Raw genomic sequence first — 17628 nt, 5'->3', positions numbered from 1 at the left:
GTTTTGCTTTATTTCAAGGTAGTATAGGTTTGAGTATAAGGCAAATAAATTACCTTGAAATGATCTCCTTGCCATCCTTACATTCTAGGGACACATACAAAGGGAAGAAACTAAGGACCGCGTTCCATCTACGAATACAAAGACTCGGAAACACCTCCATGTAGATCATCTTGGTAGAAGTGCAAAAGCAGACTGTAAGGCCAAATGCTCATCCAGCCACACTCAGAATTCTGAGACCCCTGGAGCCACGTCTAAAGCATGTCCAAACGAAGACCAGATGGAGACCTTGTTAAAGAGTGCCAGTCCGGTCAATGCTTGTTACAGGGAGAGCAGGAAAAAGAAGACTCTCGGCCAAGCCAGTTTAAGCAGCAGTCAAAACTTACATGAAGAAACACCTTTAGAGAAGGATAATTTTGCTTTTCCGTCAAGGTACTGCTTAATCACTCTCTCTGATGTGGCTGATTCATCAAGTACTTACTGTGTACTTGCTCTGTACCCACGGGAGGAGCACTGGGGATGCAGAGGTGCTGAAAGAGCGTCCTGGTGGGAAGGGAGAGTGAATGGGGAGGAACAGGCCAGTGTATCTGAGGTCTTGCATGTTTTACTCCCTTTTTATTTTAACTCCAGGCATTGAGGGTGTCAAGCTGAGTGGCCTGATTAGATTGAATTTTAGAAAGTATACTCGAAAAGAGAAATTGTAACCTGCAGCCCTGTACCTGAAGTCATAGTACATGCATTGATAACCCATGAGCAATATAGCAAACAGCAGCCTGTGAGTGCAATCTGGACAGGGAGTCCATTTACGATGAGCTCTGGGTGTGACGGCCCGGCCTGCCTTTTCCCTTATCCCTGGCGTTCTTCTCCAGTATGTCTCTGTCTCCCTGCACAGGTAGGACCCAGAGGTGTAGGTTTTCTTCTTACCCCTCTCAGGTGTGTTCTTCTCTTACGGTTACTGTGCTAACCAAAACTAAAGAGGGTGCTGCTGTGTTCCAAGCAAGTTGTTACAGGGAGAGAGAGCAAAATCTCAGTTAGGAAGATGGATTATACCACCAACAACCACCCTTTTTTCAACTCTTTGGGACCATTCTTGGTAGTTTTGCCTTGATTTCTCAGGGACTGGAATCGAAAACCTGAGACAGGCTGTTGAGCCCCTCTTCGCTCCCTCTGGGCTCCCACCCACACCCTCCTCCCTGCACTAGAGCGAGTCTGACTTCTACCCAGCTGTCATTGCCATTGCCACCTTAATATGAAAGTCAGCTGAGCTAATATTAGTCTCCATTGCTTTTCCTTGCTTTTCCTCTGCAGCTCCTCCTGGCATGACGAGAGGGCTGCAGAAAGTCCATGAAAGAACCCCATTATCTTTTAATTCTCTACCCTCCCCCAAAACGTTGCAGTTGGGATGGACTCACTGGCAGTGAGCTTGGCTGGTGTGTGCACGTGAATAGACAGCTGTACCTGTCGCCCAGTCTTTTCTGTTCCACAGCTCTTTCCTTTTTCTGTCCTGCCTGTTGGTGTTGTGGAAGTTTAGCCATAACGTACATTACTCATCTCGGACAGGATGGAACTGCCCAGGCCCCAGGAGTCAGGGAGACTTCTGAACGGTTCATACCTAAGACCTGAATGCTTGCTGCCAGGACTTTGCCATCCTGTGTCCCTGTTCTTTGTTTCCTCCCACTGGTTTTGTTCTCTCCTTTCTTGCTCTCCTTCCTCTCCCTTTCAGAGTTTTACTTGTGTTTTGAGGCCTTTTTCTTCCACAGGCTGCTGGCATCCCTGTTCCTTATTCTCTGGAGTCTTGTGTAACTCCACTCTGGAAACAAAGTGGGAAATGTTGCAGATCCTAGTTTGGCAGAACTGTAGCTATTGAGCAGCTCGCTCTGCTCCCCACAGCCACAGGATTAGACCACCGCTCCCACCCGGTGTGTTTGCCTTGCATAATCTGCTGTCTGTTTTCTCTTAGTGACCATGCTTTGAGACGGTCGACTCTCATCATCCAGAATAGAAAACAGCAGGTACCAGTAGCAGGTAAGATCAAAAATGGCTTTTCTTTGGTGTTCCAAGAAAACAGATAATTAAGTGACTGTGGCAGCTGAAAATGCCCCTTGGCTTACCTGCCTCCTTGAGACTGAAGCCATTCCTTTGGCTGTTCTGGCAGTAACGACCCACAGTCATCTTTTATTGATATTCAGAACATTTCTGATGATCTGCCAGGGTGTCTGGACATGCACTAACATTTATGAAAGCATTGAGAATGAATAAATCTTTTTTAAAATGTCAGATCCTATTAATTAATCAAAACCAAAATCTTACATTTTGCCACTTTTTTTCCAGATCCATTTACAATATGTTCAGACATAATAAATAAAGAAGTCTTCAGTTTTCTAGCAACTGACAATTGCTCCAAAATGTTGGAGAATAGGTGCTCAGGTCAGTATCTTTCTCATTAAGGTGAATTCATAATTTAAACTTTATATACTAGGGGTTAGCCAGAAGGTATTATCGTTCTGCCTGTGTGGTTAAACCTCGTTTCCTTGGGAGAAGTAATCGGCTGGCTCATCATGAAACCTACACATAGGTACCTCTGCCTGCAGAAATCGAAGTCTACCTCAGGCTGAGGTCCCAGGACAGGCAGACCTTGGAGACCCTCCCAGGCTAGGGTCCCGAACACCACAGTGCAGTGAATATTGCTGTGGGCTGAGCCATGGGAGTGCTTGCATTTCCCAGTTCTTATAAAGGTAATGTGTACACTATGCTGTGGCCCTACTGAGTGTGCGTTGCACTATGAAAAAGTTTCAATGTTGTGAGAATGACCAAAAATGTGACGTGGAGCGAAGCAGTGAACACATTCTGTTGGTGGGGGTTGGGGGCTAATTTGTTCAAAAAACACCTTATCTGTGCAGCACAATAAAGTCAAATGAGGTCTGCCTGGTGGTGTTGTGGGTTAGCTGTTGGGCTGTTAACTGCAAGGTGGGTTGTTCAAACCCACCAGCCGCTCTGCAGGAGCAAAGGAAAGGCTGTCAGCTCCAATAAAGATTTACAGTCTGGAACATCTGCATAGGGTCGCAACGAGTCAAAAACAACTTAATTAATGACATTGGGTTTGGTATTCTGGTTTTTATATTTATTTATATGAATCTACTCAATAAGTACATTTTAAATTATCGATTATATCACACTAGTGCCAGCTATATGTTTTCTACTGAACCTGTTCTCTTTTCTATTTTTCAAAGACCAGTAGCCTTTTGGGTAGTGCTCTGAACGTTTCAAGCATTAAACATTTAAGCAGGGTCTTTGTGTCTTTGCAATGAAGGGATGAAGATTTCTCATATTCTTTTTACCAGTCCCCTTGTAGCGGGCCCACCCCTTCGCCTCCTCTTCCACACCCCACTATCCCCTCGTGCACTCTTACCATTGCCTCAGCTCTCTGCGGAAAATGGAGGCTCCTCCAGAGCCCGCCCAGAGCAGTGTTCTTCTTCAGCCTTGCGGAAGAGTTGATCTGTGGGACTACAGCCGGTACCTGATCACATTCTCACTCTCATCCTTTCTTTCTGCCCCAGGATAACAACACCCAGTCCTTCTCTGCCCCATCTCTCTGGACACTTCTTTCAGAACCTTGGACTCTGCTCAGCTCACCTCATCTTCAACAACGCACATCCTCTGTGATTGGCTGTGCCTGGAAACCCTCTTCCACTGTCTCTTCCTTTTCTCCGTGGGTAGATTCCTGCCCTTGCTCCTTCTCCCGTCTGTTCATTCCCTTCTTAACCCCTTGTTACCTGGCTTTTCTTTTATCGCCCTTCTCCTAGGCTTGCGCATGAAAGGTAATCTGAAGCCTCTTTCCCCTCGAAAACCAATGGCTTAAAATAAATCCTCCCCCTCCTTAGCAGCTCTGCACTCTTATACTGCTGTTCCTGGAAATCCCCCCTGCTCCGCTTTGACAGCTGCGCGACTGCTGGCCCTCGCAGTTCACAGGGCCGTCGCCCGAGCCCACCACTCAGCGTTGGTAGCTGTGATGTCTTTGTGAAGCGGGGTGTTTGGGTGGTTGGGATAAAAAGCAAGCGCCACATGGATGTCATTGTGGACTCGAAGATGAAGGAGGTGGTGTCCGTTTCGAGGCCGAGGCCTCCGAAGCTGCTAAGTGTCCACATCCCAGAGGAAGTCATTGTCATTAGGAAGAATACCCTCTAACTTTATGGGTGTTGCTTTTTCAAATGACTGTCGAGTTGTTCAAACATAAATATCTAGAAAGTTGTTTGGGGACCTACCAAAACCTAGGCTGCACAAGAATATCTGAGGCCCTAAAGGTGCCATGAACCCAGGACCTTTGAGAACCCCAGAGTGGAGGTTCTGGTCACCCATTTCATCCTTTGTCTTGGCGATAGCTCTGCTCCTCCCTCTCTGGCCCTCTCTTTACCTCCTCAACACTTCCAGAGTCCTCATTCTACGGCAGACCCTGGACACAAGAGTCCTGACCTCAACGTGTTGGCCGTCTGTCTGTCGCTCTGTCTTTCACTGCCTGCCCGCTTTCTACAGGCTTTCCCCGGCGAGGACCCAGGTTCCAGCAGGTACTCAGTGCTCGCTCTGCATGTACTCTGTGGCTTCTGCTGTCTTCTTGCTAATGACTTTCACACCTGCGTCTCCATACTCAGTTTCTACCTTGGGTTGCAGCTTCCTGTTCCCATTTCGAGCTGCACGTAAGACTTACCCTCTTGGATGCCTTGCTGGTACCGTGTAACCCAAACACAGCCTTTTTATTGTTCTTTTGTTGTCCTCCCCTTCCCAAGTCACCCCATTTCGGTTGGTGTCACCATTGTTTTTCTGGCCTCTGTGACTTCAAACTTGGAATCATCTCTGTCTGTCCCCGCTCTAGTCTTCTTTCCAGCCCCACCTGTTAGCTCCTCCTTCTTCCCCTTGGGGGCCTGTTTTGTGTCATGCATTGTTCCCTCCAGGATCTTGGCTGCAGTCTTAGCATTTCAAGGGCTGCCCACCCATATTGCTGCCAGCTTCTCTTTCTGAGAACCTGAATACTTCTGTACCCCACTGAATCGGAGCTGTTCCCTGGCTTTCAAAACTGTGTTGAATTTTGTCCTGCCCCACTTGTTACATTCCAAACTGCATGGTGGTTCTTTCCTTCTGATTGAGATGATGCCGTATTCATTCTCAATTTTCAACCTGCAGTCAAATTTCAAATTACTTGAGAATTTTCCTAAAATTCTCCTTTAGCCAGCAGCACATTATTCATAAAATTCTGCTAACTCTATCTCATAAATCTCTCCATTCTCCCTGTAATGCCTTGCTTCAAGAGCCCCTCCCCCCGCCCCATTTATTTTCTGGACCATTAGAGTAACCTAACAACTGACTCTCTTGTCTTCAGCTGAGCTTTCCACAAGACAAATGAAGTTGTATCACTTCCTAAATATCTTCCAGTTCCTCCCATGGCCTTTAAGTGAGTTAAAATCCCTTAGGGTGTTTTCAAACCCTTCCTGCTCTGCCTCCCCAGCCTCTGCTTGTCTTCTTTGCATTGACTCACAGCTCTCGTGACCTATACCCCTGCCACACCAGCACATTTTACCGTGAGTCTCTGACCATGCCGTGCGCCCATGACTCTGTAGGTGTTCGCCGTATCTGAAATGTCTTCACCATACCATCAAGATGCCCGACTAACTTCTCCTGGTTCAGAATGGGCCACGAATACCATTCAGTGACAGGTTGGTGGGGAACCTGATGATGGGTAGATGTGGATGACATTACCTAAGCCTATGCTTCAATATCAACATTAAAGAGGGAGGTAATCAGGCATTGTGTTCCTCTTAATAGTATGCAGAAGCGAAGACCGTACACAAAGGGCTTCAGAACATTCACGGGGAAACTCCGTTATCTCTAAGTGCCAGTTGTGACAAACTTTTTGAACCCCCTTGTACCAATGAGGAATTATGCCCCCCAAAAATCGATGCTGGGCCTGATCAATCACGTAACTCTAATGACTAGTTTGCAGGGCACTTCAGAACATTTTAAAAGACAGGACCAGGTCTCTGTCAGCGAAATTCAAAGTTCAGGGAACTCTGGACCACAAGTGACCTGGTGTCTTTAACAATTGGGTGACCAAGAAGAAAAGGGAGGAGAAATGATGGAGAAGTAAAGAAACTCAAGCAGCATCAACCGGACGTGGTCGTGGTGGCAGACCAACAAACCAGCTGTAGAAGAAACGTTGGTGCGGCGGGGACATGTGAGCCTGACCGGACATCAGATGACACTAAGCAGACATTTATTTAAACAGACAAAAGCAGTCCTGCTCTGTTGTGAATGCATCTGAAGTATTTACTGATGAAATGGTACTATAGAGAAAAACATTAGGTTTCACAATCTAATAGGTATGTGCAGACTGAGCAAAATGGGCGTTTAGAGTAAACATGATTGATTATGGGTTAATAACTATTAAACCTGGGTTATGGTTACAGCTCACTGCCATCGAGTCAGTTTTGACTCAGAACGACCCTATAGGACACAGTAGAGCTCTCTCTGTGGGTTTCCAAGGCTGTAAACCTTAAAGGGAGCAGAAAGCCTCATCTTTCTCTGGTGGATCCACTGACCAGGTTTGAACAACTGATATTGTGGTTAGCAGCCGAACACACAATCAACTATGTCTCTAGACCTCCTTTTATCGGGGTTCATTGCATCCGTCTCTGTATTATGTGTTTGAAATTTTCTGGTTAAAAAGAAGACAGGCCCTAAGAGTCACGATTTGTTTATGTGAAATGTGTTATCCAGAGCAAGTTTACATAGCACGGGACACTGTTTGGGGCTGTCTTCCCTGGCAGTTGTCTTCCTGCCCTGAAACCGACCAAGCAGTTTCTCCTCTCTGTGTCCCCTAGCTGTCCCTGTACCCATGCATCCAGCCCAATGCTTACTTCACTGTGCTCCATGGGCTTTCTTTTCTTCCTCACGTGACTGAACTTCAGTTACCAACGTGAGGCTGTCTGCATTCACAGGTCTGTTCTGAGGTACTCCATGACGCCTGTACATCACTTTGTTTTCTTGTAGGTTGCAAAGCAGGCGGGAAATCCCTGAATAGCCGTAACTTTAGCAAGCTCTTGCACTCCTGCCCGTACCAGTGTGACCGTCACCAAGCCATTGTGGAAGCAGAAGACAAATATAAAAGTGAACTAAGGAAATCCCTTATCTGTAACCAAAGTAATTCAGTAACTTAAAACTGCAATTATAACTCTATCTTCTGCATGCTTACCTGAAATAGGAAGTGGGGGGGTGGGGCTAGAGGGTAAAAGAACGTTGCAGAGACCACCTATCTCTGAGTAGCCGGAGGGTGAAAAAGACGCCTCACCGAGTCCATGGTGATTTAAATCGCCCTTCCTCAGCCACCAAAGGCTGCTCACTAGAGGGGAAACGAGGCAAGGTCACACTAATGGGTCAGGTGAGCTGGCCTTCAGATTTGTACCCAAAGTGTGTCAATTGTTTTCTGTTTTCCAGAAATCCTGCTGACCCCACGTAGAAGACCACTGGGTAGTGACTCTACTGTCCCTGGAGGAAGAAGTGAATATTTCATTGTTAAATATGCTTACATTTTATGTTTAAGCACCCCTGTTCGATCCATAAGTCATACTTCTGTTTCCACACACGGTTACTCTCCTAGGCACAAATCACCAGGGGGGTTTTTGTGTACAGCTACAGTGCTTCAACAATCACAGTCACATAGACTGTAAGACCCTGCTTACACATGAAAATCTTTCTTAGATGATGAATTCATGTGAGGCCATTTGAATTTAGCTACAAGGTTAACACTTCACCTCTATCACATCCTGTTGCACCTTTATTGCAGAGGCTTAGAGAACAGAATCGTCTTTCTCTCTCTATATGGAATTAATCGCCTTAGGTAACAGGAAGCCGTCCAGTACAGTACTTGCCCTGGTAGCACTGTGGGTTAGGCATTGCACTGCCAATCAAAAGACTGGCAGTTCAAGCCCACAGGGGAAAGACGCAGCTGTCTGTTCCTGTAAAGATATACACCCTGGAGAACCCCCGTATGGGCATGCTGAACCAGCAATTCAAAGGCTGTTAGTGTGCTTGCCATCTACAAGTAACATCTACAAAGCCATTCTGCATCTATTGCAGAGACATTTGCGCTTAGGACATCCAGGACACATTTTGACATAGATTTGTTCATTCTCACTCCCCAAAGCGTGAAAGAAATGTCAAATGTACTTTATATATCCAGGTCTTTTTCTAGATTAAACCGTCTGCATGCAAACTAAGGATGAGTACCAATGCAGGGAAGCCTATTACTTAAAACAATGGTTCCTGGAGGAACAGTTCGCAAATGGGTATTTTTCCATGTAAACATATTACACTTGGACATCTTGTTCTTGACAAGGCCTTCTCATCAAATTTCAACCTACCTCTAAAGCAAATATGGAACAACTAAAATGATCATTTTACTCAGTGAAGTAGCCGGTAGAGCTCTCATGACCTGGGCCCAGTGAGGTCGTCTGTAGATAATGGAGGCATCCTAAGCATCCGAAATGACAGTCAGCCAGTAAGTGCTGCGAACTTGCTCAGCTAAGACCAAAGAGTTAATAATTTGGCCTAATTGTTTAGAATGGAGAAAGGCATCTTGAGGGGGTGGTGCTTCAACTGGTTTTATGGCTCGCTCATACAGCCTGGCCAGAGGTGTTGAATGGATTGCCATTTTCCCTCTTGATAGCGTTCCCATTTCTCATGGAGGCACTCACGGCCACTCCTCTGATACAAGCTCACCCCCAAATTTAAAACTGTTCTTTTGAGAAGGGGCCATTGCAGCGTCTAATCATTTGAAGGTTCCCCCTAGGTGTGGATTGGACTCTTGAGAGAGTTTGAAAATAGGAGTCTCCAGATCTAAGCCAAGGAGCCTAGGTGGTGTAGAGGCTTATGCATTGGGTTGCTAACTGCAAGGTTGGTGGTTCAAACATAGCAGCTGCTTCTCAGGAGAAAGATGAAGCTGTCTGCTCCCATAAGGATTCACGGCCTTGGAAAGCCCATCAGGGACAGTACCACTCTGTCCTATAGGGTCACTATGAGTCAGAATTGATAAGTGTGTGAACCATTTTGGGCAATGATAACGACTTTTTGTCATTCAACAAATATGTGCCCGATGCTGTCCTGGGCACAGAGAGTACAAGGGTGAGGAACACCAGACACACTTCCTGACCTGGAAGAGCGATCCCATTCAGCAAGAGTCAGACATCACCTACGTTCTTTCCTCCCCGATTGCAGTCTCCGCAATGTAACTGCACTTTCCCTGCTTCCTCCCTGGGTTTCCAGCTGCCACTCCTCCTCTCCCCGCCCTTCTGAACCTTGTGCCTGCTTGGTCTCAAGTGGCTGATTGTTTCAAGGTGCGCCTCCCAGGTGTTATTATCCCCCTTATAGACCTGCCTGTTGTTTGGCTGAAAATTGGGTCATGAAGCTAAGTTCATTGCCAGACTTGAAGGGTGACTGTGGGCCATGGTCTCTAAGGTTCCACCAGTCTGTCCAGCCAGTAACCCTCGTCTTTTTGTTCTATATTTTCCCTCCCTCCATCCAGGGCATTCTAATGTGATCTCTTTCGGAGAAGGTGGCTAGTGGTGGCTGGACACTATAATTCTTCTGGTCTCGGGGTGGTGAGGACAGGTCCGCCATTAGACTGATGGTCTTGGTGCATCTTTGGCTTTCTCCACCCTGCTTTCCTCTGCGTCAGGAGAGACGAGTGGTTGCTCTTTAGATGGCTGCCTGTGAACTGCTGTGACCCCAATCACTAGACACCAAAGTAGGATGTAGAACATTGTCTCTGTGAACTCTGTTAGGCCAGTTGACCGTCGTGTCCCTTGAGACTACGTTTCTGGGACCCTGTTGTGGAGACTCTTTTTTTCCTCCAAGGTGTTTGGTTATATCTGCTGTGTTTTCATAAACTTCAAGGGCAGCCCTCCGAAAACAAATACTGTATCTTCACATTGTAATGCACCCACGTAAATAGCACACACACCCATAGAGCATGCATCGACACATAGGAAACTCGGGCACCCAGGGGTTGAGTGGTTCGCAGAAACTGTGACACGTATATTGCTTGTGTAGAAATCTGTGGCTTCTAATCCCACAGAAGTAAACAGCGGCCATAGGTGGTTGTGCAAAACTTCCCCCCCGGCATCTCGTAACAAACTAACGGGAGCTAGCAATGAATGCAAAGCTCAGGAAGATCCAGTTCTTGGTAATGATGCCAAAAAAATATTCATGTTGACTGATACCTGCTGTGTATATTTTCTGTGGTAGAAAGCCTTTTTAACCCAAAAAACTTCCTCTACCACTATATGCTACCTTAAAAAAGAGTTTTCTTGGGACATAATCCGCATCAATATGTCAAGGAGAGTTGTACGATCATCCCGACACTCAATTTTAGAACATTTTATTTCTTGTATGCATTAGCTCCCTATTTCCAAGAAATCATTAATGCAGTTACTGTCTCTATAGGCTCATCCATCCTGGATTTCACTTACTAAAAATATATTAAAAACGCTAGTAGCAAAATAACAAAATAGACAAAATCGTCAATTGAAAAGAAAGCAGAAAAATTTGGAAACTAAAACAGCTTTAAATTGGGTCAAAAAGGAAATCAAAATGATAAGGTGTTCAACTGTAACCTAACTCCATCTGCCATCACCCACTTCCCAGTGCCCTCTGCAGGAGGGCGAGGTGGTCTGGTCAGAGGGCACTCACCCGAGTGTGCCCCTTAAAGAGAATTCGCTGTGGGTTGAGCTGAGTACCCTCGGGAGTCAGTAAACGTGCTTTTTGTAGTGAATTTCAGGAGACCCTTGTTCTTTAAAAATATTACTTCAGCCTGATATTAAAGTAACAAATGTTGGTATTTTTTTCTATTCTCTGAAGTTATGGAACCCAATGGGAAGACTGTATCTATAAGATAGGTAAGCTTTCTGTTCTCTGTCCTTACAGGAATGTTGAGAGAATGAACAATTGGAGGATGACCAACTTTTCTGTTTCCTTGTTTCTTGATTGAAAGATATTGCAAGTGTCATTGTAATAGGATTCAGTTACAATTCCTGAAGAAGTCACAGCAACTAGCTTGTTTATCAGTGTGCAGGTTTGCAGAGCGAGTAGATTTCCATATCATAAATAATCCAGATTTGAAGTTTCCTCGATCCACAGTTCATAACCTTAAACTCAGTTAAGCAGTTATTTGGCTTTCAAGAAGATTGCTCCCCCCACCCCTTTTTTCCCGTTTATCCTGTAAGAACTAATACCGTCTACCATTCTCATTCACTGCAGAGAAAAGAAGGACTCGTAAAAATTTTACTGAAGAAGAAGTAAGTTACCTTCTCAGTGGCGTTAAGAAAATGGGAAATCACTGGAATTCCATTTTGTGGTCTTTCCCATTTCAGCGTGGACGGACAGCCGTGGACCTGGCTCACAAATACCACAAGCTGACCAAAAGCCAGACCCGTGCGGCTCTTTGATTGGATAAAGACTTTATGGGTTTTTAAATTTGAACCCTTAAAATACAGTGAGTGTTTTGAACATACAAGCATTGGAAGTCATTTTGTAATTCAATATTTTGTTATTTTGGAATTCATCAAATTCTGCAATTTTACCAAAAGTGCATTTTCAGTGTGCAGTTTAGTGAAAACACATTCTCCTATAAAGTCAAGATTTCTTTAGGAATGTATGTTTATCCTTGAAGTTTAAAAAGTAGCTGAGAAAATTAGCAGCCTTTGCACATTATATTGTAATTTAATATCGTCTGAGACACTTGGGGTATAAAACTCAGTGTCTAAATTTATCCCCAGAATTTAGAAAACTAGTCAAGCTAGTGAGGGATGGGGGTGTTTCTCTCGACACCTGGTTAATTAAACTGTTTCTGTTCTGTGTGCTAATGGTGCATTTGTTTTGAACACTCCCTCTCCAAGTTTATAACAGTGTTTTCTTGTGGATTTTTATGGTTATTTTCTTTAAGTAGAAAATCAAACTGCTGACGTCTCAGTTTTCTCATTTTTGCACTCATTTTATATTCCACCCTGATCCCAAAGGATGCTATGGCAGCCTCCAGGATGCTTGCAGTGGCTGCAGCTGTGACTCCTGACCAAGGAGCAGGGCCTGAGAGCTTAGCTGGGGCTCGGCAGGCAGTGGTCCCGTGCTTCCTCATCCGTGTCCTCTCCAGCTCCAGGAGGCATTTATTTCCCCACCAGCGTGCTTTTTTTTTTTTTTTTTTTGCCTTTTCAGATCATTAACTGGTTCTACTTGGATAAGTCAGAGTTTTTGTTAAATTTCTTATTTTGTGATCCACCATGGAAATTCCAGAGAATCAGTAAGTAGAGAATTGTATTTGAATGCAAAATTTCCTTCAGGCAAGGGAATAATTTGCAATTAGGACAATTCCTTGCATTTCAACTGGGAGTGAATATAGTACAGGGTTTCTCAGTATCTGCTGAGCACTATTGGGTGTGACTTAGTCCCCTAGATTATTTTGAGTTGTTCTTTTTTCGGATTTGGGAAAGCTGATTGAGGGTGCAAGGGAAACCTTCTGTCTGTTGCCTCAGGCCTGCTAACAAGTCAAAAGTTGTTCCAGTGTTGTTCACATTTAATCTAAACACATCATTCCAGTGGGTCTTAGATAACAGCCTTTCCTTGATAGACTTAGGTGCAAACAAACCATGCCTAACAGAAGCGCCCCAGGAATAGGACATTCTGTAGCTTAGATACTGTGCTTTCCACCAGTCAGTGATGCCATTTATAAAAGAAGCTGTACTGCCATCAAGCTCTTGAAATTCCACTCTAACTCTTGACTCAGAGCTGCCTTTATTTCCCCAGAGAGAGAAAGTTGGCAATAAAATAAAGACAAAAGCTAAATCAAAATAGTGACTTAGTAGAGGACTGCTTGGCTTTGCAAACTCAGAACTGGCCGGTTCCATGGAGAATGAAAATTCCCGGGATCGTAACAGACCATTAGAGTTGGAGCTGGGTCAGTTACAGGCCTGTGCCAGAAACATGGACTGATGCCCAACACTCTAGACACTAGAGATTACAAGGGGGATACAACATGCATGCGAAAGTGGAATTAAAAGAATATATTTTTTTCTACCAGCTTTTTGAGGCACCTTCATATATCCTTGGAAGTCTGCAGTTTGTTCCTTCACAAGGTGTTCAAGATGGGTCCTTCCGCACATGATGGTTTGGCAGCAAGTCTCGCTGCCAGGGTTCTAGTTCACGCACACGCTGGGGTTCACCCGACACAACTTGGATGAACGGCTGCAGGCAAGTTCTCCGAGGACTGCACTGCCTTAGTCTGGTCATGATGCTTCTGGAGCGATCTGGTGACTCCGTTCAGTTCAAGGCAGAGAGGTCAGCTCAGGAAATTCAGACTGTTTTAGGGAGATTTCCAAGGGATCATCGTGATAGATTTTCTAGAAGGATACAGAATCGTCACAGAGGCTTATTATGAAGGAGTTTTAAGAAAACCCCAAACTATGGGTGAGGAAAAGGCCACAAATGTTGTGCCAGTGCATCTTCCCCATGGCAGCAGGGCACCTGTTTGTCCTTTGATGCTTCCTTCAGAGAATGTCGTTGAAAGGCCTTAGCCAGCGACCCCCCAGCCCTGGTCTTGCCCCTTCGTGCTTCTTTTATATCCCCAAACTCATCAAAGAACATGGAATAGGAACCCGCAATGTGAGTCCTTCAGGGAAGCCCAAACTGCTGGTGTGAAGTCTTGTAAATGAAGCACAGCGAGTTCTTTGAGAGGAAGGGTTAGAGAACTGGAAACACTTCCTTCAAGCGAATAGATCGACCTGGAGGGGGAGGATATGTCAAGAAACAGCTTCATATTTCTATATTAGTCTGATAAAAGTGTGCCTTTGTAGCAATCGCTTTTTTTAACCTACCCTCATACAAAGTGAAATCTGCTTCTCTGGAGCACATGCCATCACATCACAAGTGTCGAATCCCTTTCCAAGAAACCAGCCCTCCAGAAGCGCCTTCCACCCACCCTTTAAGCCTTCAGACCAGTGGTTCTCACCCTGTGATTTCTAATGACAAATCAATGAAATTTTGTCTTGCAGCATGGTGTAGCATGGGTCACAGTCTTCATGTGTTTCCAATGGTCTTAGAAACTGAGACATCGCTCCGCTAACCCAGGTGGTCCGTCCACATGCAGATACGCCCACATCTGAGTACCCAGCATGTGAAGACCAACCCATGCTACACCATGCTTCAAGACAAAACAGAAATATTTCACAATATATAATTACAGAATGTTTTTGTGATTAATCACTGTGCTTTAATTATGTTCAATTTGTAACAATGAAAATACATCTTGCACATCAGATGTTTGCATGACGATTTATAGCAGTAGCAAAATTACAGTGATGAAGTAGTAACGAGAAAAATTTTCTGGTTGGGGTCACCACCACATGAGGAATTGCATGAAAGAGTGGCGGCATGAAGAAGGTGGAGAGCCACTGCTTCAGACCCATGAGCCCCAGTGACTTCATGCTTCAGTGCTTTGTGCCCTTGTGGACTTTGTCACTCACCTCTAGACACCTCTGAAATGGGACCAGAGGGAAGGGTCCGGGTCAGGAGCTTTGCCAGAGACCCAGTGGCTTTTTGGTTTTTGTTTTTTTTTTCCCTCAGAATTACCTATTTATTTATTTTTAATCTTTTTATTGGGGCTCATAAGGCTCTTATCACAGTCTGTACATACATCAATTGAGCAAAGCACCCTTATACATTCGTTGCACTCGTCATTCTCATAATTCACCTTCTACTTGGGTTCCTGGAATCAGCTCGGTTTCCCTTTTTTTCCCCCGTCCCCCTCCCTCCCCAATCCCACCCCTGGTCCCTTGATAGTTTATAAATAATTATTATATCTTATCTTACACTCCCTGGCATCTCCTGTCACCTGCCTCCCCATTGGGCTTTTTGGTTTTTAATATTTTGTGTTTTAGATGAAAGTTTGCATAGCAGTTTCAGCTATCACTTAACAATCCTACACATCTTGCCCCTGACATGGCCTACACGGTGTTTAATGCATCAACCTTCCCCTTGTTTCCTCTAACTTCACTGCCCCTCCTCCTGTGTCTCAGCTTTCTTTCAGGTTAAATGTCATCTTTACAAGGTCACATAGGATCACACATCACACACACATGATCATGTATATGTGGTCACGTAGACGAGAATTCACAAAACTCAGACACATTCCATTATCTTTTAACCCCATTGTCCCACAAACTTGGGAGCCCTTCCTATAGCTGATTTTTTAAGGAAGCACAGTAGCCACAAGATAAGTTACAGTCCAATCTCTTATTTGGACAGAAGGCGATCACAGGAAACAGCCTTATTTCCAAGCTCAGGGTGCATTATAGGGCACTAGCCCAAGGGCTTTCTCCAGTCTCAATCAATCCAGTCAGCCGGACTCTTGTTAGAAATTTGAGTTTTATTCTACATTTTTCTCTCTCTGCTGAACTTTCTAGTGTGTCCCTGGTAAGAATGGGGGGCAGTGATAGTTGGGCACTATCAGGTTCTGGTCTCAGGTTAGATGATGTCATGGTTCATGTGGGCTTTTAGTCCTGGGGGCTAGTTTTTAATTTCCTTAAGTCCTGATTCCCTTCATTCTGTACCCAAATCGGTCCATTTGAGTAGAGATCAGTAGTTGTGTCTTAGGAAACAGTTCACATGCTTTGAAGCTTCCAGAAGCAAATCACCAAAGTAGGTTGGAAAACACGCCTTCATGAACTATGTTATGCCAGTTGATAGTTATTCTACAAAACTATGGTAGAGAACCAATGGTTGTCATAGGCTCTACCCAGGATGTTGCTTGGCCTCCTACATAGCTGGCTCAGGTTACAGTTCCTATAGTTTAATCTTGATGTTAGGTGCCATCAGATCAGGTCTGATTCATAGCAACCCTACGTGTGATAGAGCACAACACCGCCCACCTAGCCCTACACCATCCTCACCAGGGTTCTTAGGTTTGAGCCCCTAGGTGCAGCCACTGTGTCAACCCATCTTATTGAAGGTCTTCCTCTTTTGTGTTGCCCCTCCACCAAGCATGGTGTCCTCTTCCACGGACTAGTCTCTCGGATTATAATGATTACCTAAGGTGGCTTAGGCTGCAACTATTACAATGTTCACACATTTAAACCCCACCATGAGACCGGGAGAAAGGAGGCTGTCTACTCCCACAAAGATGTAAAGCCTAGGAAACCTAATGGGGCATTCCTACTCTGCCCTCCAGGGTTGCTAAGAGGCAGGATCGACCGAGGACAGTGGGGTGGGATGGGATGGATGAGACTCGACCGGTTGCCCTGGAGTTGACACTGACTCGAGCTCATGTGCATCAGAGAAGAATTGTACTCCAGAGGATTTTGAATTCCCGGGCCTTCTTTCTTCCAGAGTGCCTCTGGGACCGGGTGGACTTGAGTATCCACTATTTGGGGGGTTAGTAGCCTATTGCACATTATCCACATGCCCCACTCAGGGACTCTTCACTTAGCATGAAGTCGTTAAGGCTTGTCCATGTAGGCACTCCCTCTTTCTTGCCCAATGATATTCCACTGTGTCCATTCCAGCATTCCGTGTATCCTTCATTCATCAGGTGACCAGCCTTTGGGTTGTTTCACTTTCTGGCTATTGTGGATACATGGAATGGTTTTTGTTAGTTTGTTTCATTCTGTGTTTGCTTTTGCCCATTACACTGCACCCTCCTTTTTTGAGATAAAATTTAAAACCTCCTCCCTTTTCTCAACTTCCAGACTCCTGAAAATATCAAATTAGTTTACTTCAGTAGACATTCCTACTATGGCTTTACATCGTAGTTCTTGGAGGGAGGAAGGCAAAGGTAGGGTATTTATCAAGAGTTTGGGGTGGACTTTCAGTGCAGGCTTTTGATTAGGATTTAGGCAAGTTCACCATAGAAAGTTTGAGAAGGAACAAGCGGCCATCTAGCTCAGAAGCAACAAAGCCCACATGGAAGAAGCACACCAGCCTGTGCGATCGCAAGGTGTCGAAGGGATCAGGTATAAGGCATCAGTGAAAGAAGGGGGAAGTGCAGAGTGGAGACCCAAAACCCATTTGTTGGCCACTGGAGATCCCCTTGCAGAGGGGTCTAGGGGAGGAGATGAATCAGTCAGGGTGCAATGTAGCACCGATGAATACAGCTTTCCTCTAGTTCCTAAATGCTTCCTCCCCTGCCCCCCACCCCCCACTATCATGATCCGAATTCTACCTTGCAAGTCTGGATAGAGCAAAGGATGTACACTGGTGCAGATAGGAGCTGGAGGCACAGGGAATCCAGGGCGGATGATAACTTCAGGATCAGGGGTGTGAGTGGCAATACGGGAGGGTAGAGAGTTAGTGGGTTGCAAAGAGGGAACCGATTACAAGGATCTACATGTGACCTCCTCCCTGGGGGACAGACAGCAGAAAAGGGGGTGAAGGGAGACGTCGGACAGGGCAAGATACGACAAAATAATAATTTATAAATTACCAAGGGCTCATGAGGGAGGGGGGAGCGGGGAGGAAGGGGGAAAAAGTGATGCCAGGGGCTTAGGTGGAGAGCAAATGCTTTGAAAATGATGAGGGCAATGAATGTACAGATGTGCTTTACAC

General features: G+C 45.3%; 1 protein-coding gene across 1 annotated transcript in view; it reads left to right on the top strand.

Annotated features, from left to right (window-relative positions):
* The window catches only part of TERB1 (telomere repeat binding bouquet formation protein 1), a 30612-nt gene extending 19126 nt beyond the window's left edge, over positions 1 to 11486 (top strand). Inside the window, exons 11-16 of the mRNA XM_075536714.1 lie at positions 89 to 429; positions 1958 to 2022; positions 2329 to 2424; positions 7036 to 7185; positions 7480 to 7542; positions 11299 to 11486. Coding sequence (XP_075392829.1) covers positions 89 to 429; positions 1958 to 2022; positions 2329 to 2424; positions 7036 to 7185; positions 7480 to 7542; positions 11299 to 11486 — 903 coding nt within the window. The remainder of the gene's footprint in view (positions 1 to 88; positions 430 to 1957; positions 2023 to 2328; positions 2425 to 7035; positions 7186 to 7479; positions 7543 to 11298) is intronic.
* The last annotated feature ends 6142 nt before the right edge of the window (positions 11487 to 17628 follow it).

This window comes from Tenrec ecaudatus, chromosome 18 (genome assembly GCF_050624435.1).
Source record: "Tenrec ecaudatus isolate mTenEca1 chromosome 18, mTenEca1.hap1, whole genome shotgun sequence".
Lineage (NCBI taxonomy): Eukaryota > Metazoa > Chordata > Mammalia > Afrosoricida > Tenrecidae > Tenrec > Tenrec ecaudatus.
Note: the sequence above shows the minus strand (reverse complement) of the source record. Positions and strands in the feature narration are given on the sequence as shown.